General features: G+C 34.4%; 1 protein-coding gene across 1 annotated transcript; it reads right to left on the bottom strand.

The window, feature by feature from the left end:
* Positions 1 to 24,070: 24,070 nt before the first annotated feature.
* Positions 24,071 to 24,941, bottom strand: LOC143546606 (RNA-binding protein involved in heterochromatin assembly dri1-like). The gene is made up of 3 exons (XM_077038241.1): positions 24,837 to 24,941; positions 24,270 to 24,616; positions 24,071 to 24,184 (listed from the first exon to the last, which is right to left on the bottom strand). The coding sequence occupies exons 1-3, from the start codon at positions 24,939 to 24,941 to the stop codon at positions 24,115 to 24,117; spliced, it is 522 nt and encodes a 173-aa protein (XP_076894356.1). The 3' UTR covers positions 24,071 to 24,114.
* Positions 24,942 to 26,364: the final 1,423 nt, after the last annotated feature.

Raw genomic sequence — 26,364 nt, 5'->3', positions numbered from 1 at the left:
AAAACGAACTGAAAGAGAAGAAAATTAAAAGCCAAAATCCTTCCCAAATATTCAAGAAACCCGCAACTTCATTAGAAATTTATTAGATGTAAATCATTATATAACACGATTAGATGTAAATCATTAAATAGTTAACTTAAGCAGCAATTAAAGAATATTCACCTGTTTACATTCATCTAATATGATACCCAATTCAAGAAACCTGCTAACCCAAAAGATTATTCACCTTAAAGACAAGCAACTGGGTGGTCCTAATATGATACCCAGCTCAAGACACTTGATTTCTCACCTCAGACCCTCAAAATTACCTAACATATAAGCTAATTACACTTGAAAAAAATTCAACATTTTGTAAATAAATATTTAACACCCAAGAATGAAATTAAATGACGAGGTTGAGTTTTTCCCTTTTTAAAACCCGACTAATTGGCCCGATTAACCCAAAACCCGAGCATGTTAACCCGATTAACACCTAAAGTCAGCTATTTTTCAAAAATCACCTACAAGAAACCTTATTATCACTAATTTAAACCTACTTCAAGCTAAATATCACTAAATTGGGAACAATGGCTCAAACAAAGAACTTTACCGGTGAAAGGAGGCGGCTCCGGTGGCGGAGGCAGGCGGTGGCAAAGGCAGCGGAGAAAACAGCCGGCGAAGGAGGTGATGGAAGAGGCAGTTGGCAGCGGTGGAAAGGGTTTGTGAAAAGGGTTAGTGAAACGGGAGTGCTGAGGAAGTGTTGGTGAATGGAAGGATTAAAAGAAAATAAAATCTGTTGATACTTATAGCGACGACATATTGTTATAATAGGAACACCATATTAATTTTGGAAAGTAATAAAAAGGGAAAAGAAAAAGAAAATTACCTATAGCGACGATAAGTCGGAGTTTTCGTTTTGCGCCCATCTTTTGGATTTCCCGCTCAACCCTATGTCAACAACTTGTCCGTGGAAAATTTTTGTCAAACCCTATGGCAACGACAAGTCGTTTCTATAGGTGATCTATAGCGACGACAATTGTCATATAATATGACAAGCAGGTGCGTGCCAATTGTCATATAATATAGCTACGACAATTGATGTGTCATCTGTACACATCAATGATATGCAACACGTGTCGTTAAAGGCCTTTTTTTTCTGGTAGTGACAATGCGTTGCTAAACATGCCCACCACCTATTCTAAGGTATTTATATACACTTGAACTCGATATCAAATTTGAGCACCATTTCTTGTATGAAATTGTAATGCACCTCAATGTGCTTAGTTCTTACTTGAAACATAGGGTTGTTTACCAAGAGTATCAACGAGATTTAGTAACCAAACATTATGACCTTATGCTCCTTCCCTTGGTTTATTTATTCAAATAACCGAATCAACTAAGTGCAATCTCAACCCGCCATCATAGCTACATGATACTCAGATTCTGTTGTTTACAACGAAATGCATGGCTACTATTTACTACACCATGAAACCACACATGATCCAATCATAAACATATTCCCGATAGTAGATTGATGTGTGATGATTAATTGTTGATTTTTGTTAATTGTTTTGTATGAATTTTACAAGATATGCATGTGGAATTGTATTACTTTTGTGTATATTTATATTTGCAGGATGGGAGATTGGCACCTGATAATTTACAGGTTATGGGAATTGTTGGCACACCCCAACCTATAGCGGAACATGTCTGGACGTGACTAAGATCGCTCATAGCTCAAAGATACTAATAAATAATGCGACAATAACTAATTATTTCATTCAAGATAAAGTCACAATTGTTCGACAAAAACAAATAAACCAAAGTCATTACACCAATCTCAAAATCAAACACTTGTCCATTTATTCAATAACCCAAGTCCAAAACTATGTTTTCAACTTCAACATCATCCCAAAATGCTACCTGCATTATGCGTAAAAATAATATATTTTGTCAACAATATGTTGAGTGAGTAACCACAATTTGATATATATAAAAATAAAAATAGACAATTCATTGCGACTTGTGAATCACAACTAGTATGACACAAAAATATAATTTTCATTTCTCACTGACACAAAATTAGGTGAAGTTACTTCGACAGCGATTGATCATACTATGAGGATGAGGATGAGGATGAGATACCAACCATAAAGCAATAAACACATACACATATAACATTTAGCAACTAATCGAGCAATTACACAATCATGCAAACAGTGGAATTGTATTTGAGTATGTAATATTATGAGTAACTAAGTTTGTTTTTATGCGCATAAGGCCCCTAAAGCAAAAAAATAAGAAAAAGGGTAAGTGATTACTCACCTTTGTTATTAGCCGAGTTAGTGAAGTAGATGAGATGTGCAAGAATAAGCGAGCTAACCAAACTTAATAGAAAAATTCTAAAAATCCGTAATAATAACTATTATTAATACAAGGAAGAAACGAACTAAAATTTTCGAAAATTACAAAGTACAACTCTCGTTTTAAAGAAAGCGAGAGATAAGCGAGTTGATTAACTCTTAATAAAAACTTCTGAAAAAATTAAATAAAATTTCTACAATTGAAAACGAATTGAATCGTACAAGAGTTATTTTTTAATTCATCCTCTAACTCTAGTTATTGAAAAAGCTAGACTTAAACGAGTGCTGGTTCGTGTTTGACCTGGATGCTAGTATGAGACCGAATTCGGATCTAACATGCTCAACTCATTGAGACAAGAATAAAATATAAAAGGGTCAGTAACTAATTCAAGTCGATATATTAAGAAATTGAAAAGCCCCAAATTAACATGAAAATAAACCCTAAACTGAAATTAACAACCAAAACCCCACCAATCATTTAAATTGATTAAGGATTTCGTTTAGAATGTGAAATGAACAACTTTCATGTTTTACACTTATCTGGAATCTCAAAGGATGATAAAGAACACGAAAGGTTGACTCTTAAAGTCAAAGTGGGCAATACTCTTTAGTTAAACCACTAAAACTTGAATTGAGTGAATAATTTCGATGAACAGCAAGTGAATAATCTTAAGTAGGGCTGTAGGCGGACCGAACCAAACCGGACGAGACCTTGTCCCTGTTCGTTCATTAAGCCTTTGTCGGACAAAAGGACGGTTCACGAATACCCTACCGAACGAAAATTCATGTTCATGTCCGTTCATTAAGGAATTGAGTTTGTTCGTGTCCATTTGTGTCCGCCCGTTATTTTTGTTAACAAACGCTAATGGACATTAATGATCAAACGAACACTAACGAATGGACACAAAATAAGCATACAACGAATGGGTCAATTTTGACAAACAAGTCTGTAAACACGTTATAAGAGCTAGAATCAAGTCGCAAATTGATACGTCAATCTGTGAATACGTTATGGAATACTGATGTGGTCTAAACATATATAATATTATATAAATATTCCTATACTTTCAAGTATTTTGAGCCAGGTTTTTATTGTATATACTCGCAATTGGTTCATATGTGGGTTTTTAAGGTTTTAAGAGACAATGAGCTAAATTAGAGCAATTTTTACTAAACTTGAAACCGAGTATTTAAATAGTAATTTTAATAATAATAAACCCAAGTTTACATAATGCCAATAATTCATGCTTTCAAGTAATTAAAATAAAGTATAAACAAAGAAAGAAAGAAAGAAAAGAAAGAAACCTAAAGTTAAGTTATTTGAATCAATACGGTTTGCTTATTTTCTTATTTGGTTGGACTTGTAGATGGATGAAGCTGACATGGATTACTTTTGGGCTAGTAACTAGTTCGTGGGCCGTAGGCTTTATTGTGGACTAGAAGAACAAGAACCCTAGAAGATTGAGATTATTGTTATAGAAGAAAAATAATATAGAAGAGAGGTCATACGGGGGCAGCACATGAGAGCCACAAGAAAAATAGAAGTAAAAAAAAAACCCTACGTTGTGAAGTGAGGGATTTCAAAAGAAGCTACAGTAAGCTAAATCAAGAAAAGTAAGGCAGGAAGTCCACGGCCAAAACAATAATTAGCTAATTGGCTTGTCAAAAAAGTCCAGTACGTGAAATCAAGAATTAAATATCTAGCAGGCAAGCTCCTCAATTTGATTTAAGCTTGGAGCCTTACTGCTCAACTTATATTAATATTTTTTTTATAAACCATACTCTTATATTTAATTTTGTTTCGTTTCTTATTATGAGTAGCTAAATATATTAAACTACCTAGGTTTTGGTTGAGTACTATGTTAGATTAACAGTTTGACGAACTAGTATTTGACGTTGGTTGATTTGATGCTTTGGTAAAGTTTTTAATTGGTTTGTTCACGATATATATGCGTAATTGAATCCGATTTTTTCTTTAATAATTGTTCCACTTGTGTTTGATAGTCATTGGTGATTGTTAGATGCATGATTAGGTTGTCTACTTTGTGTTTTCAACTTGTTTGCGATTTATGGTCGAAAAAATCGTAGGAGTAATTATAGAGAGCGGATTAGATTTTATTATTCTATCTCTAGAGAGGCCGGGAGGCAATTTAGTGTTGTGTGATCTTTGTCTTTTGCGGGTTTGGGTACTAATTGCACGGGAGTGAGTTAGCCTAGGTCCCTTTAGATTATTGTGATACAAGTTGTGTTCAAATTAATTAAAAATACCCCCTTTATATTAATATATTGTATTCGAAGAGATCGGGAGGTGATTTGGATTTTGGGGTACCATAGTATTATTAGGTAAGGTGAGACCGGGAGGTGATCCAAACCTTTAACAATTGAGCTTCACATGTTATTAGAGTTCTAGGGTGTCGTTGGTGAGGCCGGGAGGCGATCTAGTGTACTTTAGTGGTCTTTAGTGTCATATTTTTTAGATATTGTTTTTCAACTAAGTTAAGTTCGTTAACTATTAATTTAACTAGTATGATTCCATTACCTAGGTAGTCGTTTCTCGCATTTGGTTTAAACCCAATTTTTATAAAGTTTCATTTTTAGTTTAGTTTTTAATTAGTTAAGTAATATTAGTTTAATTAATATTTAAAAAAAATCTAAAAAAAATCAAAAGAGAGTCTAGATAAGTAATTAATTAGGTTTAATAATTAGAGTTTACCCATAGTGTCCTAGGTTCGATATCCGTTCTTACTTGCTAGCTACATAACGACCGGTACACTTGCCGATTGTGTGGTTTTTAGGTGAATTCGGTAAAACTTGGTTATAATATTATACACACTTTTCACCACATCAAATACTTTATTCAATACGCTAATGATGGATGTATTATCCATGGAGAGAATCCGGCATGGTAACGTTACATTTGGGGAAATAAATATGGCACCGATCTCTATGCATATTCACTATGGAAGGTCCATATCTAGCCAGCTTTCATTCGTTACACTGTATTAACGAATGAGGCCTCTCATTTGTTAACATCACTAACAAATGAGGTCACTAAATCAACTAATGTTTGTCAATGATCCTAGATCAATTACAATGTCAATTAACACAAACACAAATCCAATTGATCAATTACAGATACTTAACAGTCCGAACAATTTCAATACATTTAATCACTTGATTGAACCACAATTCGAGGATCAATGAATACGATTAACAACGAGTCAAAACTCAATCAGATCAACCAGCTCTGATACCACTTGAGAGAGCATGATATTGTTCATCATGATCAATACACAATTAGATCTAGTTCTTAGATATGAGATACTGATTCGTTGATGGTTACGGTTATGGTTAAATACGATTAGATCTGGAGAGAATTGGACAAAGTTATAGTCAGATTCAATAAAGATACTTCGTTAATTAGAAATATAATTTACAAGGGGTATATATAGAGGATGAGGTTCATTCATTAGACAGGCCTAACGAATGAACACTCATTCGTTACATTATACTTAATCATCTAACGAAAGGGCCCATTCGTCTTCTCATTCATTATAAGTGACTAACAAATGAGGCAATATATTAGCAGATGCTCACATTGGTTATAGGATATAACGAATGAGTCACATTCATGATTTCAAATTACCAAAATGACCCTATACATTATTTCTAATATAATAATACAGTACACAAAGACCGAGACATAAAACCATGCAATAACAAAGTCAAAGTCAAAATTAAAACCTATTAAAGTCAAACGAGCTAATTCAAATTCTGATACAACCCAAACATGAACTATTAACACCAAAACTTGTTTCAATATTATCAATATATGATTGATAACAAACCAATTCATTCAAGATTCATTTTAGATGGGCTTGAAACCATTTGAGGTTCAGTAAAACCTTCTTACGGAGGAATCCCATGGCTTGATTGGGTATAAAAATATGTGACAGGAGTAGAAGTACTCTTGCTGGTAGGAGGTGCTTCACCATATAAAGTAGGATCTTGATTAGCTTTGGATGAATTTGACACTTTAAATCATACTCTCTCTCCTCTAATTTTTCTACAAAATCCATGAATTTGAGATTTGGGGTTTTCAATCCATTTTCAGTTAGTACAAGTGTATAGGTTGAGTATGAATTTGGAAGAGCATCCTTTAAAGTATCAATTCTATCAGCTTCATCATCACGCAAACCAAACCGATCCAGCTCAGCCAACAAGTGACAGTATCTTGTCAACAATTCACCAACTGTCTCATTCAACATAATATTTAAATTATTATACTAAAACTTCAGCATTAACGTTTTGCTTTCTCAGTTTCGTGAGTATTACCAAGACTACTTGCTTTTAAAAAAGCAAAAAATGGTGTGTAGACTTTGATATGATTAAATTGATGAAAAATATGTTTTGCTAAAGCCATTGTTAAAGTGGAATATGTTATCACTTCAATATCATAACTTTTCTTCTCTACAACGGTCATTTATTCTTTAAGAGTGTGATCAAGACCAGGTGCATCAATAACTGGTCTCACATATGTGTTTTCTTCTCTACAACAGTCATTTATACTTTATTATGTTTTCTAACTTTTCTTCTCTGGAAATCATCAAGGCTATTAAACTTCGGGTCTTTCAATCTCTGCATCATAGTTCAGCATTGTTTGTATGAGAGCGTTTTAAGAAGCAAGCATAATAATTTGTCATTTTGAAAGTTTAGGGTTTAACTTATCAAAATAAGAAAGATTAGGGATGAAAATGAACAAATCTTGGTTAACGAACGTGTAACGAATGATACCTATTAAAACGAATGAGTGAAATATAACAAATGACCTTTGAGAATAAGTGAATAGAGAATGAGTAGAATAACGAATGAATGAAAGGAATAATAAGACTAATGAGGTAAACGAATTTGAGAATGAGTGAATAGACAATGAGTAGAATAATGAATGAATGAAAGGAATGAGGTAAACGAATGAGGTATGACGAATGAAGGGAGCGAATGAATTAAGTAATGAATGGGCTTAATCACTAGAGAATGGGCCGTTATGACAGTTGTAACAAACTTTCGAGTGAATGAACTCATAACCATAGCGAATGAATTCATTATTCAAATCAAAACCCAGACACTTTACCAAACCAAAGCCTTAACAGTACCAATTTTGAACACAATTCAAGTCACAAATTGTCACACCCCGAAAATCTTAACTTAAGCAGCGGAAGACTTGACTAAGTCGTTTTGGCGGTGACTAGATGTTTCAGCCAATCACATTCAGGTAAATATTTCAAACATAAGTTGGACTTTATTCAACCATCAAATTTATTACACGTGTCATATTACATGGTTTTTATTCAACTTATAAGTCCAACATGAAGTCAACATTTTTCATTCAAACGCAGGCTACTATTTTTCCTGCGTTCTCTACGAAGCTCCAACGTGCCATTTTCTTGAAAAGCATGTTAAAATAATTTTGTCCACATGAATGTCGGTGAGTTTCTAAATTAAAAACCGGAATGCAACAGTTCTCGACTTTACACCCACTTATTCATCATTCTTATCAATGATAATTTCCATCATTCTCCATTCTTTTTAATTGGAATATAATTTCCATCTTTTTCCAAACATAGCAATATATTTCTTAAACAAAACGTGTTAGTTGTAAACGAGAAAAGAGTACAACACATGTATGACTATCATTATGATAAACCTGATGCATACCAAAATCAAAATATTCCCACCTTTTCAACCAGAGCGACTGGAAGAGTAGGGGGCATTGCCCCGATAGATCTACCAATATTTTTAGGCCCTTTCTCTCTAGGTTAACGGTTTTTCCTTTCATAATGACTCCTCCCATTTAACACAATTTGTAAAATATAAAGCCCTTAGTTTACATACTTTTCCCCCAAAAATATTTATAAATCGTTAAAACGAGGGGATTTACGAGAAAACTCACCTATACTCGTCACAATGTCAGATATGTCCAAACATCTCGTGTCCTATTAATATAGTTCATGCTTTTAATAATCAATAGATTTTAAGATGTTCACTCAACTTAAAATATTTCACACAAACTGTTTTAGTTTTCTTAAAACGTTTCTTTTTATTTTTTTATTAGTTCAAGTTTGAACGACTCGTTGGCGACTTTTAGTTCGTTTCAAGTCCAATTCATATTTTCACACAAGCATACAAGTAGTCTAACTTAATTTTTAACTAGCAAATTTTGTATGTCTAAATACGCACATCAAGTAATAACACCACAATTATTATTACACCACAATTATTATTATTATTCTAGCAAACAATGTTATATTATTTAATATTATCTAAATTATATTCTAGCAATTATTAGTTACAGGACTATGTATAAAGTACAAGTTTTATAATATTATATTTCTAAGATTGTTTTCTCCAGTTCCGCGTTTAACGACGAACCGGTTAACTTTTCGGTTGTAAAAATCATTGTTTAAAGTTTAGAAAACACTTAGATAAAAATATATAAGTTTAATTAGTTATTTTATAGAAACACCTTCTTTCTTATTTTAGTTATAATTTTCACAAAAATAGAAATTTTAACGTTTTCGTGTCGGTTTTCGCGACACGAACCATCTAAGATCAAGTTTTTACCAACGTGTCCTTGTTATATACATTATTTTGAGTAATGTATATTCATTTTTAGCTTTTAGGGGCTGTTCTAAAACAGTCCCGAAAACTATGTCGGTTCATGTTAAAAGGTCGAACTTTTCGACCGTTTAAGCAACCGACTAACAAGCTAAGAAAGGTTTATCGGTTCATGTTAAAAGGTCGAACTTTTCTACCGTTTAAGCAACCGGCTAACGAGCTAAGAAAAACGAAACATGTTGATGTAACTATATTTTCAATTAACTAAAGATAAGCATGTGCATCATGTTCAAGTTTCATGTAGTAATTACAATTTGACTAATCATTTGATACTTATTGTGTGATTTCACTATCACTTAAAATCAGATTCTATGGCTATATAACGACTCTTAAACTCCTAGTTCCTAACCAAGATCTTTAATAAGAAATTTATGCATCTTTTAACTAAGCATGGAAATGAGTACTTTATACAATACAAGTTGTACATTTTTCATATGCTCATGTGGGTTTTTATGTATACTTAACCTAACTTATAGAAGTTTTATCATCTATCTTGGTGTCATTGAACTAACATAACTTCATAAAAAAATTTCTACATCTCAAACAACATCGAATAGTTCAAAACTTGAAATCTAGCATATCATCATCATATGATTTAACCTTTTAAATAAGCATGTATGTATCTTCACCATCTAAGTGGGTTTTTTTTTCTTTATTTCCAAGATCCTAGTCCTTTATTATTATTTTAATCAAACATCAACCATCAAAGTCTAAGAAATCATTTTTCATGAGTTTTTTCATGCATTCATGATAAATTCTCAAGTAAGCATGTATACAAAATCAAACTTTTACACAAACATACGTACCCTTTCTCTACTTTTTCTCTCAAAAAATATGGAAACCCATTTTATTAACACAACCCATGATTAAAACCAAGCTAGGCATGAACAATCTAAGCAATGGTAGCAAATATGTATATGTACGTATGTATAGGTGTAAGGCATATTTACACATATACATACACACCTACGGCCCACACATACATATACACATTCAACACTCAGGTTCCATTTTCATGTCTTTTGCTTGTTTGTGTGAATCTTTTAAGTATGTAGGAACAAAACTTAAGCGTCTAAACTCTAAAATCCATTAAGTGGTTACCTTAGGGTCTTGTGTATGGTTGAAAACATGATGAGCGTGTGCTTGGGAAAGTGCTTCAATATCCTTGTGTCTAGCTCATAGCTTAATCCTACAACTTCACTTAGTACACCATCTCCATGGATCTTCAAGTCTTGGTTTATGTGTTGTCCTAGCTATTGCAATATGTCGGGGGATGGTGAAGACTTGGTGTACACTTGTCTATATTTTGGAATTCCAACACATAACTAAGATTAGGAGGTAATAATGACACAAAGGTTTTTGAGGGAAACAAGGGGTAGAGGGGGCGGTTTTGGGTTGGGGAATTAGAAAGGTTTTGTGATTGTTGTGTCAATTAATTGAAGTATTATACCTGTTATTCTACGTTTTGCAAGTTTTGGCTAATCAATCGATGTCTCTAAATTATGGTAATTAGATATTTGGATCCGATATTAAATTCCTAACAACATTAGCTAAAGAAGTTGAGTTTTTGGTAATGGTTGGGTTCGGGCTCATACGGTGTGCGTTACTAACTTTTATACATTTACTTTCTAACTTTTTGCGAACCGAAACCTCTAAAAATAGGTTTGTGACTTAGTTTTAATATTTTTATCAATTATAATTTTCGGGTCTTTCTCGACACTTTAGACTTTTCAACTTTATTCGGGTTGTTGCCAACGTTCGTTTCGCACAGTATCCGCTACGTGACATATTTAATTACTTATTTTTTTAACATGATAGAATAAAATTCATATATTATTGGAGTTTTTGGACTAAAATAACTTCACTTTATTTATTATATTATGTTATTTATATTATGCACGGTATATTAGCATATGTTTAGGCTAAATTTTGGCCAAGTGTCACACAAATTAGTCAAACGCATATCAATTTTGACTTATTAAAGTCAAAATCCAATCATTCAAATAACTGTTCATTCCCGCTTAATCCAAAACTCATTAAATTTAGCAATTCTATTCAATTCGATCAATCCAGGCCTAATATCAATCAATTCGAACAATCCTTCAAATAAATTACACTCAATTATCAATTCAATCCTTAATTGATTACTAATAAGTCCGATTAAGTTCGTTCACAGTCTATATAGTTAGATACTCTCAGGCACGATCAATTAACCTAATCTCGTTCAATGAATTCTATCAATCAGACATCCAAGCTCTGATACTACTTAAGTAATCACGAATATCATCATGATTCATGAATTGTAGGATCTAGTCTTTAGATATGATCAATCATTAATGGATTTGGATTATAATGTGTGAGTGTGTGTGTTGAGAGAATTTGGGCAGCATAACGAGAGGAATATAATAATAAAACAAATTCGATAAATTTCATTAAGGGTACAGGAGCATATGTAGGAGACGAAATCTCATTCGCTATACATGCATTGCGAATGAGCCACATTTGCCATGCTATTCACTAGACATTCCCATACTGAATGTCCGAAACATTAGCATCCCATTCTTTAAAATTCCTAACGAACGGGGAACCAAAACTATTCATTCGCTAACATTCCCTAGCGAATGAACTATACATTGTTGTCAAAACTAGCCCCAATACTTTAAAAGTATTACAAAACTGATAAACAAAGAACGAGACGACTAAAGATGTATCAATAGTATTGAAAAATGGGCGTGGGCCGATATAGGGTATCTTTCTTGGATGGGTTTGTTGGACTTGTGGTTGGGCTATGGAAAAATTTTGGTGAGTGGACTTTCTTTTGTTTCTGTTGTGGTAGTGAGAAGCTGAATTACTAGGCTTAGAAGATTTAGGCATAGCTTCTTATACAGGCTCGGATGCGGGCTTGTCAGGACCATGAGTCGGGTGAAACCTTAGAAAAGGTTGACAAGAACACACCAACTCTGTAACCCAAAGGCCTATTGAATATCCTGGCGGAATCAAGATATCCAACAAGTGGGAACGAAGGATTGAAAATAACATACACGAAATGATAGAAAATAATCAATAAGAGCACATTCAAAGACAAAGATTCACTGTAATAACTGCATCATTTAATGTAACAGTGAAAGGAATTTCTAGGGTTTCGTGCGTGACGGCGGCAGCGGCAGTACGAGGAAACAAATATAATATTCTTTTAGAATGTTTCTCGTATTTTGTGCGTCGATATCCGTCTCGTGTGTGTACTAAATGGAAACCTAGGACCCTATTTATAGACCCTGACATTCCTTCTATAAGTTCCTAATCATTACATAATGAAATACAAAACAATACAAGTGTTGAGTCCTCAAGCAAGATAGCAATCTTGCTCGAGCAGAATCACTATGCTAGGTATGCTCGATGAATGTCCTCGAGCATACTTTACTTAGAATATCTTCAGTGAAGACATTCTCCTCCAGCAAGCTTCATTCCTCTTGACTAATTCATGCTTTGCTCGAACTAGTCCATCGAGCAAGCTTATTCTTCTTGATGTCTTCAGTCATCTTATTCAGCAATCTTTAGCATGCTCGGATGTAAATCTTGCTCGGGGAACTGAACTGTGCTCGAAGTCCTTGCTTTGATCACATGACATCTTCTTATTGCATCCATGCTTGTCTCCATGTGCTCGATCATCCTGTGCTCGTAACAATTGGTTAAAACTTGTATGATCAAGCTGTTTGCTCGATTGGCAATCCATGCTAGATAGAAGAACACTCTTGCTCGTTGAAGTGTAGCTTGCTCAAAGCCTTAACACTTAGAAGAATTAACCGTTTAAGGTTCTGAAGACCTTGCTCGAAGTAGTAAGACCATGCTCGATCGTCTAGGCTTGCTCTGTGACAATCGTCAATTTCAGGTTAACTCCGTTAACTCAACTCCGTCAATTCAAACTTAAGATCATTGAATCTATAACGCACACTTCATTACATTTAAACTAGGGTTTAAATGACGCTTAACACTTACTACATGTGTAGTCTTTCGGGATTTGCACCGAAACGCAAACGAGTTGACGCAAACGATTGATGAATAAACGAAAAATGTCAAAACAGTAATTATGTGATAATTATGTGTTAGACTTATGTGTTACGTGATAACATGGTTATGAACATTAACTCAAGATGTAAACTAGTTAGTTAAGTTAGAAAAACAACAATTGAAAGTAGAGGGACTTGAGTGTAACTTGTATGTTTATAAATATATCCTTAACAATCAACCCTAACTCATTACTATTAACCCCACAAGTCCGATCGGCCCCTCCCTCCCTTGCTCCTTGGCTGCCGTCCACTATACACACACCTACAACCCTAAATTCAAGCTTTTGATTGAAGAACTAGGTGCTAGGAAGGTATAATTGATCATCCTTTACATCCTTGTTACTTGATTTTGATGTTTAATGGGTTAATTGAAAACCCTAGCTTGACCGATTTCATGTATGTATAGTTAATATGATTTGTTGTTGATTGGATAATGATTTGATAACTAGATTGAATGTTGTTGCATGTTAATTGTTGTGTCTATGGTTTGAGTTCAAACAAAAACCCTAATCATGTATGTAATGGGTAATTGATGTGCATGGATGGTGTTTATGGAGTCTAGAGTGTTATTATGAATGCATGATAGTTCATAGGTTGTTAATATATTGAGTTTGGATGCAAACAGTTTCTGGACAGAATGTGTATATGATGTTTAAGTGACTGTAACGAAGTGTAAACATAAAAATTGGTTGAGATTATTGGTACTACAGTAAACTAGGTTGAGTCTAGTTTCTATAAAGTATAAACTTGTAATTTTTGGACAAGTAGAAGTTAACTTTTATGATTTTACAAAAACGTTGTGCAAAGCTGAGCTGTTAGACCTGCTGTTAGGTTGTTTTGTAAATGTTATATTTCATGATATACGAGACCAATTGGGTTGGTTCCACTTCTGGAAGTTGACTTATTGAGTTTGGAACCTAACCCAAGTGGTCTTGCATTTATTGGATTTTTCGTTTAACGGGAATTGCAAATAACATTCTATTGCGCATGAATTTGACTGTTATGAGTTTGCTGTAATGATTTGATGATTGTGAGAAAAATATGTGGAATAAAAATATAATAAAATATGTTCTGGAAACCTAATACATATATGCTTCTGTGATGATATTTGGTAAATTAATTGAGATGCTATGATCGGTGAAATAGTACAATCTTTCTAGTAGGATTTCTGTCTCGGTGAAACTAGCTGCTGAGTTGTGTGAAAATGCATGAAACATGATACTTGCTATATAATTGTTATGTTTTGACCAAAACACCCTTGCGGGGAATAACTGCTAATTGATTGTCATAATTTGACCAAATTGCCCTTATGGGGAATAGTTGCTAGTTAATTGTTATGTGTTGACCAAATTGCCCTTGCGGGAAGTAATTGCTAGTGATGTACTTTATGAATACGTGACACGTAAATGATTGCTTACACATGTAACGTATCACAAATACATTGTTAAAGTCACACACGATTCACAAACGAAACACGAAACATGTTATGTGCATAGGTATTATGTGCCGGGTCTAGAGACTCGATAATATTCCGACACTTAGAAAAAAAATCTCTTTGTTGTTTTAGAACGCTAGAGAGAGTTTTTCTGTGACGCGCATCTTGGTGATTTAATTTGGGAAATTCTTCGCAAACAGTGAGTTTCACTTTCCCCTCTTTTAAACTGTTTTAAACGCTTTTCACTTGGGGGAGATAACATACTCCGATAAACGCATTTAAGATTTTGTTAGTAAATTATATATCACTTGTAAAGGCTAAGTGGCAAACGAAACAATTGAAGTCCTACACATCGAACCGGTTAATATTTGGAATAGCGAGTCACTGTTGAGTAGTACTACTGGGTTTGACAAACCCCACCCAACGCTAAACTCGACTGGAGGTCGAGCGGGTGTAATTTTGGCTAACACGTACCATGGTCTGGAGGACCTGGTGACAAGGCACTTAATAAACGAGTCAGCTTCGGTGTCGAACACTTAGTAATACTTGTTGTATAGACTAGCTACCTATCGATATATAATTGACATAACACTATCTGGTAACGCAAAACGCTGTAACGCTGTAACGCAAAACGCTGTAACGCTGTAACGCAAAACGCTGAACGCAAACGCTAAACGATTTATTTTTATATAACTTGTGAACTCACCAACCTTGTGTTGACACTTTTAGTATGTTATTCTCAGGTAGCCGAGGCGGGCGCGCGGTTTAGGAACATGCATTGCTTGAAAAACTTTTAACCATGCAAACTTACTTTTAACTGTTATCATTGGTTTTAAATCGTCCTGCGTGACGTAACATTGTTTCTATGGTTTTACGCTTCCGCACTTATTTTCATTTAAACGTTTTTTATGGTTTGATTATAACTGATGATTCCGATCCTGTTAGTTCACACCCTCTGACGGTAAAACCCCGTTAGTGGATTTTGAGGGTGTGACATGCTCGAAGTCCATACTTAGTCGTTTTTTGAGGATGTTGAGAAGATTTCAATCTTTCTTATCAAAAATCCGACTCAACAGGGCTTTTCATCGGGTTTCTTGGAACTTTTCTGCGTTAAGGTCTCGGCCTTAACGTCGTTTTTGTTGAAGGTACCCGCGTGAAGAGTTATAGCATCATGGAGGATCCCTTGGGTCACGACTCAAGAAAGAGTCTTAAGTTTGCATAGGAAACCTGAAGATATACTTGACGATGGCAAGATCAAGATGGGCGACCATATGAGGGACTACGAGGCTCAACTCGTGAATCAGTTATTGTTGTTGGTATTGTCCCTACCTTCTTGTTTGAGACGCAATATTTCTTTTTCCAATTTCTTGAGTTCTTACTTGGAATAGAACTTCTTGAGCATGAGTTTCTTAAGGTTGTCCAATGGCAAGGCATTGGCAACTTCCGCCTCTAGAGAGTGTTTCTCACTATTTCGCCGAGTGAGGTTACCCAAGTCAAAGACACTTGAGGCATAGGTGGTTCTCGTATCTTCCGGGAATTCACAATGAAGGAAGACACTCTCTATACGCTCGAACCATTGGAGGAGAGTGATGGCACCCTCTGTTCCAATATATTTGGACGGGTTTTGTTGGTGAATTGCTTGAAGGAACAAGTAGTTGGTAGTTATGGGTGTAGTGGCGGCATTCACGGTTTGAAATTGGGAAATAAGAGTTGGAAGGGCTTCCACGATTCCCTTGGCGATGCGGGATGACATACTTCAGCCTGAGTTGCCGCTTCGACGACGACGATTGATGAGGCGAGAAGACATGCTGCAGGGACAAAATGTGTATGTAAGGCCCCGTTCCCCGTAACCCTACTTTGGTGTTGGATTTACTCATAAATACAGTTTTAAAATCAGAGTTAATTAAAACTTTCACGGAATAATTAAAACTTCATGCATTACATTACAAAACATCGAATCTTGTCTTAACAAAAGTTAACTTGTCTTAAAACATAACAAAATAATTCAAAACATTTCTTCCCAAGATGCCAGTCTTCCAGTCCCTGCCACGTGACATCCTCAAGCCAGCTCCTTCAATCTATTTACCTGCGTGCATACTAAAAGTCAGCTACGCTGAGTGAGTTCTAGAATTATTTTTACACGTCCATTATTTACGTACAAATGTTATTTGGTACCATTCTTACATTATTCTTACATAGCATACAACTTTCTTATGTTCTTGCACAGATATTATAAGGGTCTGCCACCCAACCTCTTGCACAGATATTATAAGGGTCTGACGTCCGACCTCTTGCACCGATATCATAGAGTCGGCCACTCTATTCTTGCCTAGGTATTATAAGGGCCTGCCACCCTGACTCTTGCATTACATTCTTACTTGACTCTTTCAATCATGTTAAGTTAACAAACTAGGCCCGTACAAGTTCTTACAACTTTCTTTCATTCTAGCATCAATTATTCACATAAATCATACACACATATGTATTACTAGTCTTACAAGTATGCACATAACCCCGAAAATATTTCAAGAGAAATGGGGCTAGAACTCACTTGAAGACGATTCCTCTCTGAGTTTATCGTAATTCCCTTCTTTAACTGAGCTAGGCTAAATGTGTAACAAGTTAAGAGTGTTAATTATCTGTTACTACTACCTCTTATATTTAAGTTAAAGAAATCCACAACTAATGGGGGCCCGGGGGCAGCGCCTCTGGTAGCGGGATCTAGGGGCGGCAGCCCCTAGCAGGGTCTAAGGGGCAGAGCCCCTGACTGGGGTCGAGCAGGAAAATTCGCATCAGAAAATCGAATCACATGGAAATTCGCATGGAAAATTTGCATGGAAATTCGCTTCGAATGGAAGTTTCGCTTCGCATGGAAGTTTCGCTTTGCGTGGGAAGTTTCGCTTCGCATGGCTTGTGCGATGCGAATTCTTTTCCCTTCTTCGTTTTTTTTACCATTTTAAAGCCATTTTCCTCTGTGACTCTCACTTAGGGCCCGATTCTGCCATTTTTATGGGTTTTGGGTTGTACCAACTTTGTATACTCGTGTTTTAAGAGGTCCGAACATCACCTTTTTTTCCTATAACATACACGTGAGGTTATAACTCACCAAGTTTATGTTTTTCTTACATCTTACAACCCGATCTATCGTTCTATCAGTTTGCATGTCAAAACCAACCACAAAAACTTAACCTCGTTGGCCACGACTCACCTTTTGGTCTCAGTAAGGCTCAGATCTAGACAACCCGTGGATCTAGTGGTGTTTCTTGTTGTTTGATGGTGTTTACACACGAGATTCTTCCTTCCTTAGCTCGGATTTGGATCCGGGTGTTAGAGAGAAAATGTGTGTGTGTTCTTGAGTGTGTGTGTTGTGAAGGAAAAGAAAGGGAGTGGAGTTTGGGGTTTATATAGAGGTTCCATGGGCCCTAGGCCCACAACCTTTCCCAAGCCCAACCCAACATAATCTAATCACTATTACACGATCAAACTAATGACACACAATTTATAACAAAACTTTCTGTTATTTATTATTCTCAAAATACAGATGTTACAATGTAAAATTTTGTGACATTTAGGTAAGTGATGTAAATATATGAATTTTGCGTAAAAATATAATTTAACATATCAGTAACTTTTGAATAACTCTAATATAAATTGTGGTTGAGGTCGAGGATCTTATCATTCATGAGGAAAATCTAAATATATACCTTCAAAAAATAAAATATTTAATAATATGGAATAAATAAAATGAAATATTGGGTGGTTAGAAGTTCATGAATCACCATGATTCCTTTCATCAAAATGAGAAAATAATATTTATTTTAAAAATTGAAATCCAATATAAAAATCTCGTTGTTGAAATATCCATGTATCACCATCGCTTAACTTCAACAAAAGACTAAAATCGATTAAAATCGAGATGAGGGACATTGAAGTGACTGGTTGGGTGTATCCATGAATCACCATGGCTTTTCCCACGCATTCCTTCAACCAAAATAGCATGAGGAAAACGGATTTTGGCCATGAATCACTGTGAATTCGGTTATAATTAAGGAATGCGATCGTCACATGATCATGTTGACCACTTAAAGTATTGAATCACATGGCATATGTTTCGCTTTGGTGTATAGGTTCAAACATTATGTTCGGAATTCCCCATGAAAGGATTAGCATATTTTCTTTGATTCTTGAATCGTTTTACCAAGGTCCGACTCATAATGTTTTCCCCCTTCCAGTTACTAAGAAAACCTATCATGCTTTCAAGCCTTAGGGAGAGAGGAGTAAAAAAAATCATGGGAATTCTTAAGGAATTTTACACTAAAATAACATCTAGGGTTTTGGAAATTATTTTGAGAGTGAGGCATAGCCTCGGAGTCGTGTGTGCCTTGTGCATAATAATAAAAATGACACAATTAATATATTCAAGCTATGTACAAAAATTTAAATAAGAAGGGTACACGTATAGGGGCCCTAGCATGCTACTTGGCCGTTATATCTAACCACCTATATATAACATTCGGCTGTAATACCAATATGTTAACCCCAACCTACGACGGAACGTTCCGTGGCGCAACTAAGATTGCTCATAGTTCAAAGACACTAATAAATAATGTGATAATAACTAATTATTTCATTCAAAATAAAGTACACAATTATTCAACAAAAACGAATAAACCAACGCCATTGCACCTATCTCAAAATCAAACACTTGTCCATTTATTCAATAACTTACATCCAAAACCCGGTCTTCAACTTCGACATCATCCCAAAATGCTACCTACAATATGCGTAAAATAATATATTTTGGCCACAACAATGTGTTGAGCGAGTAACCACAATTTGATATGTGTGTGTGTGTGTGTGTGTGTATATAATAGATAAAAATAGACAAGTCCTTGCGACATGTATATCACAACAACTAGTATAGCACAATAATATAATTGTCATTTCCCCTCAACACAAAATTTGTGCAAGTTACTCCGACGGCGTATGATCATATTATGAGGATGAGATACCAACCATAAAACAGTAAACACATAGTCATACAGCATTTAGCAAATAGCAACTAGTCGAGCAATTACACAATCACGCAAATAGTGGAATTGTATTTGAGTCTGCAATATTATGAGTAACTAAGTTTGTTTTTATGCGCATAAGGCCTCTAAAACAAAAATAAGAAAAAGGGGTAAGTGATTACTCACTTTTGCTATCGCGCTAGTTAGAGAAGTTGATGACGTGCGAGAATAAACGAGCCGACCAAACATAATTGAAAAATCCTTAAAAAAAATCCGGAATAATAACTATGATTAAAAATAGGAAGAAACAAACTAAAATTACGAAAATTACAAAGTACAACTCTCGTTATAAAAAAAGTGAGAGATAAGCAAGCTGACTGACACTTAATACAAATACTCTGAAAAGTTAATTATCAGTTTTAATATTGAAACGAACTGAACCAAACAATAATTATTGTTTAACTCATCCTCAAACTCTAGTTATTATAATTTAACCCCTGGACTTTGGTTAAACACACTATTAATCCAAATTAAGCAACTTTGGGGTTCGATAGTCGGTTACAAATAGCATATAAATATAAAATTAAATGATCACCATAAATACTCAACAAATATGCATTTTTATTAATGTGGATAATTCTAATAACAAACCTGGGTCAGGTATAAAATAAAAATAATGAAAATGGAAAAACCGAAATGTTACATTCATTGTATATTATAGAAGATCTACAGCCAATGTACTAATACGCCTGCCAACATATTCGTATGCCCTAGCCAGCATTAGCTGAAAGTATTTGTGATGTATTGCATCAAAAATTCATGTTTTTGGAACAAGATGGCGTATTCATACGCCCATGAATGTATGAGTATGCTCGACAACAGTTATGCGTGGTTTTTGAGCGGTTCTTTAACGACTTATCAATTTAAATCCACCATTTTTCTGTCATTTGTCATCTAGAGGTGCCATAAGAAAATAGAGGACGAAAAAGCTTGAGTAACAAATCCATTCTACCTCTAAAATCATGCTTTTTGATTCTGCGTTTCACATTTCATCATCATTCACATTGCCACGAGTAGCTAAATCATTCATGGTTGCATCAAGGTTTAGGGTTTGATTTAGTTGGTATTCAATGTGCATTTGTATGTACACTTGATATGATTTTACTTTAAGTTGTCAATTACTTTGACACTTTTTTTATTTAATGGGTTTATCACTTAAGACGATGTCAAGCGTGTTGGACGTAATTTCGGGCTCCAAGTTACAAGTCGGTGAACTTGAGGGATTAATAATGATAAGGCGGTCATAGTTGGTTAGGTTTCCTAATTACAACATGTTTCCTAATTGCTACATTATTATAATAGGTAATGTTTTGTCTAGCAAGTTAGGTTAGTCTATATAAATCAAGTCATTGTTTGGCATTATAGAACGTGTGAGATGCAACCGAGTTAGGGTTCATCAAGGGTCAAACCGAGTTAGGGTTTGAGATATTGTAATCAGTCTTTGAGTTAGATTTCCTGATAAATATGAACTGAGATTTAGTAGTTTACTTCGTGTTCAATTATAGACCGGAACTTGAATTGTGAACTCGAAGGATCAATAATGACAAGTTGGTCATACTTGGTTATGTCTCCTAATTGTTATGTAATTATAATAGGTAATGTCTTGGCTAACAAGCTAGATTAGTCTATATAAACCAAGCTATGGTTAGGCATTATAGAATAGGTGAGATGCAACCGAGTTAGGGTTCATCTAGAGACATACATAAGATTTAACCGAGTTAGGGTTCATCTAGATGCAACCAAGTTATGGTTCATCAAAAATTAAATCGAGTTAGGGTTTAGAATATTGTAATCAGTCATTGAGTTAGATTTTCTGACAAATATAAACTGAAAGTTAGTTGTTTACTTCATGTTCAATAATCGATCGAGACATGAAAGTGTGCTTATAAATGCGAGTAGAAAACCTAGAGTTATGCGAAAAACATTGTGTATGATGTTGAAAAAATTGAATTTGTTGACCAAGTTAAGTACGGAATTTAAAAATTAATAATGCGGAATGTGCTTTATCTGAAAGGGTATTTTTGGTACTTTGGATTTTAACTGTGCAGATCCATATATGCCCGTTCGATTAATTTCATGCACTTTTGATAAATATGTAACATATTTCAAATTCATGACCCATTTACAAACTATCTAGAAATCAATTTTTTAGTATTTTAAAAATATGTAGGCTCTTTAGTTATACTTGTTAGAATGCCCTTACGACTCAAAATTGACATGTAATGATATTTTGATCAATCTACCTTTTTAAGAATGAACCGATGCAACTACAAATAATCTGTACACAAATATGACTTGATCTACTATCAATTGTTTTGTAGATTAAAAAGTTAAATGTAGCTATCAATGAGCGCGCTAAGGTAAAAAAGATAAAGAAAGGCTTAATCGAATAGTTGATGGCTATAATGGAAAAAGTAATGTGGAGAGAATTGCAATACTCAATAGGTTGATAAACAATGAAACTATGTTAAAATCTATGTTTTAATAGCGGATGTTTTGAAGCTATGTTAAACACTTTATTTTGAATACATTGAATGTTTGGATGTGCAATTCTGTTAGGATAATTTGGATTAGTTGATGCTTTAATTTGTAATCTCTTTCGAATGTTTGACATAGTTTTGAAAATTGGCTCTAGAATATAAAACGGCTGGAAAAACATTGGTGGTCCATATCCTCGCAAAAAGTGACAACAGTCGCAACAAAAATTGTTGCAACAACCAGACACAAAATGGTCGCAACAATCAAGAAGGCGCAATCGCAAAACCACAGTCGCAAATTTTGGTCGCTACATTCGGGTCGCAAAATTTGGGCGTTCCGGTTGTAATCCCTCCGACCTTTTTTCTTGGTCACAACACTTTGGTCGCAATTCAGTAGCAATAGGCCAATTGCAATGCTTCTTTTTCCACCACGGTTTCCGTTGCAAAGTAGTGCCAATAGGGTTGCTGTGACCTTTTGCAACCAGAAATAGGGTTGCATATAGAAAGCTATCTTTTAACATCGGATAATCCAATTACATAATAGTATATAGTTTCTCTTAGTTTAAACCCCTACTTATTAGTTAGGTGTCTTAGTTGTATTATCAGGTTATATTACATTTTTATTAGACTACCTGAAATATAAGTCGGTTAAGTTTTCGGGTTATATAAATCTTGTGCAACAGTATTAGTTGAGTCTAGTCTTGGATTCTCATTCGGTTGAACGAAATATAACTTTATAATTGTTACTTGATCACTGGAAAGATGTGTAAGAGCATGCCATTTTTTAAAAACGTAGAGAATCTGGTTCTTATCCATGTACATTATTGACATAATTATTTGATGCCTGGGACATAATAACAGATGATTTATGTTTCCAACTTACAACTATTCTTTAAAATATTATTTTACTATATGAGTTTTTTTAAAGCGTTTTCTTGGTCCCTTTTAAGGTTCTATTTGATCATATGATATTTGTGACAACAGTGTGAGGATTTGAAACTTCCTGTAACAAGAACTGATGCTATATATACATAAAGTTAGAAAATTCGCAATCCCAAAAGGAAAGGCCATAAGAAGAAGCACATTGTTTGACCTAGTAACTTGTTAAGACTAAGTGTCACGGAGTTTGTCGTTATATATTTATAAAACTCTTTTCTGGGAATTCACTTGCATCCTGAAAACAATTAAAAAAAAATACTGTTTTAATGAAACAGGCATGAAAGTAGCAAATAGATGAAACATATGATGTAAAACAAGTGAGGCATGAAAGTAGCAAATAGATGAAACATATGATGTAAAACAAGTGACATCATCTAGGGAGCTTTATATTGCATTCTTGAGTTCATATGATGTAAAACAAGTGACATCATTTAGGGAGCTTTATATTGCATTTTTTAGTTTTTTATTTAAAGGTTAGGAAAACAAAAATAAGAAAACTTTTCTTTTTTCATTTTTTTTTTCTAAGAAAAATAAAGAGAATGGAAAGAAAAGCTAGGCTTTTTTTCTCCAAAACTTTCCAGCAAAATATGGTCTTATTATGAAAGAAAAGTTTATAGCCATACACAATATTACTAATTTATACTATATTTTTCTTTCTATCTAGGTCAAAAATAAGGACATAATTGTAAAGTTTCAATTTTTTTTTCAATATCTAACTCAAGAATGTAATTCACACTTTTTTTTCTTTTCTTTTCTTTTATTTTAACTCGAGAATGGCTTTTAAATATATAATTTTTTTTTCTTTCTTACCGTATCCAATCTTATCATTTCATGTTGTGTGTAAAATTTTATCAAGGTGTGGCAATTGAGGCTTTTCAACACTTGGGTACAAATATATGGTATACTAGTGAAATGAGTTGGACATTATTGACAACGTAGAAGAGGCTATTTTACGCAAACATTGTCTTGATTAATAGACAAGATCGATGTGCAAATTCCAACAATCAATTAATGACCGGATCAGACACATTCGTGCTATGGCATGTGTTTTAAAACCTGTTGTTATGGCAAACGGAATAATAAAAAATGAGAGATTGGATAAAAACCTTATTCCCTTGGTGTTTTGCACTTATAGCATTCCATCCTGCTTGCATAATTGTGCACCCCACAACCTAGTCTGTTTGGACCCAAAAAAATAAAATCGATAAATTTTAGTAAAATTTCTTATACTACGTTTTTACTCAAATGTATAGAAACGTTACCTATTACAAACCCAATCTCCGGTTTTCCAACCTGGAAGAACGTTAGAATCTTGAGTGTAACCACCTGCAGCTATCACAGTGGTAGTTGTATAATCTTTAAGAGCACCGCATCTATAACACACGGTTCGGCTGGCATAGTTGTGTGCCCCACAATTAAATGTGGAGCAATACCAATCGCCAGCTAACACCTCTGTTCTGTTTGTGCCATAAACCGACATTTCTGCAGGTGTGGCGAATTTAGGACACTGACATATTTGACAAGCATCACGTTTCTTGAAATTCAAATGTTGGCATGCACCACACATCCAGTCTCCACTGCTCATCTCTCTTGTTATATGTTTAAAAACCTGCACAGAAAAACAATCAAATTTTAATTCAAAAGTAAAAGAAGCAAGAATAAATCTTGTTACATTGCAATATTCTGTCCCAATACTTTTTAGAACGCTCTTTGTTGGTCAAAGTTTTAGAAAAATATTTCATAATACACTCTTAACAAAATAAACCTTTGAGAAAGATTGTCCAAGTTTGTGTTTTTCTTGGATGAGCTTAAATGGTTTATATACTTGCCAAAAGATTCCCAAAAGTGGGACACCCGTTAATCAGTAAAGACCTCTCATCGCATAATATACGCACGTCGCAATCGACAAATAATTTGATATAATGCATAGACATGCAAATGATAATTCGAGAGATCTCAATGCAGTCACTTTTTTTTCACTATTAAAACAAACTTTTTTTAGATAAAACCCCAATGAGAGAAACAATACTATGATACAGGGATGTGCATTTGGTACTTGGTACCGGTACCGAAATCGGTACCGATTTGGTACCGTCGGTACCGAATCGGTACCAAAGTTTTGAGTTTCGGGATTGGTACGGTACCGGCACTGGTACGGTACGGTACTGGTATTTCCCGAACTTTTGCCTTCAATACAGGTACCGTCCCGGTACCGAACCGAATATTTCGGTACCGGTACCAAGATTTGGCGATTTTCGAAATCAGTATTTTTGGTACCGGTACCGGTCGGTACCAAGCTCATCCCTACTTAGTAGGATATCATAAGTTGTTTTCCAAGGATACACTAATAACCTAACCATCAAGTTCAGTAAAACTAACTTACGTATCAACTAAATACTAAAATGAAATAAACTTTTAACGCAACTAAAACGTTTATTCCGATCAACATAAGCAACATTCTATACTTGGTTAAAAAAATTCTAGAAACCAATATTTTAAAGAAAAGCTAAAGTATTTAAAAGAGATTTTAAAATAATTATTTTTTAGAGTTATACATTCGCCTATTTCTTCACTTACATTTAAATTCCCATAGTTCATATACTAGTTGACGATTTGAGCAATTGATCCCTAGTCAACTAACTATGAAACGATAAAAATAAGAAATAAAAAAAAAAACTGGTTACATGGGTGCCTCAACTATTTTGAAGCTCAGAGCCAAATAAAAATCTAGAGCCCTAGTTTAAGTTTTCTCCCTTTTTGAGCTACTTGATGATTTGAACTTTCGATGATTTAACCTGAGCATGTGCTGGTTTAGGTTATGTTTTCTCTTTAAGAGGCTACATAGGCTACATATGATAAACATGTAAATTGTAATGATTGCATGAGAAAGAAAGAACATTCAATAGAAATATGTCAATTTATTCTTATTTTTCCGGTGATTTTAAAAGCACTCACATTGGCATTGGTATATATAGTGTCTCATTTACTTAATTATAAGGCAAACAATATTGTCAACATTTTTTTTTTTACTTAATGAGAGTTGGTATACTTATTCCTTATCCATTTAATTTTACCGATTACTATATATTGGTAAGTATATCATTCCCTTACTGCTCCTGCTTATACCAAATAACACGTGAGGTGTCTTTTTGATAATCTTAAAACTTTAAGATATGCGTATATATCTTTTGGTTAAATTATAAGGATAAATGGGAACTAAACAAACAAAAACCTTCTAGCTATGAGCCATTACCATTGAGCCAATTACGACAATCCATCAAGTGATGTGCATAGCATCAAGACCAACCTTTAGCTACTCAAAATTTGAATTATACGTCCTTATCTAGAATTTCACAC

The sequence above is a fragment of the Bidens hawaiensis genome, unplaced genomic scaffold (assembly GCF_021521415.1).
Source record: "Bidens hawaiensis isolate Kalapana, Puna unplaced genomic scaffold, B.hawaiensis_p1.1 tig00014405_1, whole genome shotgun sequence".
Lineage (NCBI taxonomy): Eukaryota > Viridiplantae > Streptophyta > Magnoliopsida > Asterales > Asteraceae > Bidens > Bidens hawaiensis.
The sequence above is the reverse complement of the archived record's forward strand: the minus strand, read 5'-3'. Positions and strand labels throughout refer to the sequence as shown.

What these genes read in the sequence shown, in the direction of transcription:
- LOC143546606 (XM_077038241.1), bottom strand. Translation starts at nt 24,941, where the DNA reads ATGTCTATGCATTATATCAAATTATTTGTCGATTGCGACGTGCGTATA. An exon ending in CCACTTTTGGGAATCTTTTG is followed by an intron (nt 24,617 to 24,836) that starts GCAAGTATATAA and finishes TTTTCTGTGCAG; the next exon opens with GTTTTTAAACATATAACAAG. An exon ending in GGAGATTGGGTTTGTAATAG is followed by an intron (nt 24,185 to 24,269) that starts GTAACGTTTCTA and finishes GGGTCCAAACAG; the next exon opens with ACTAGGTTGTGGGGTGCACA.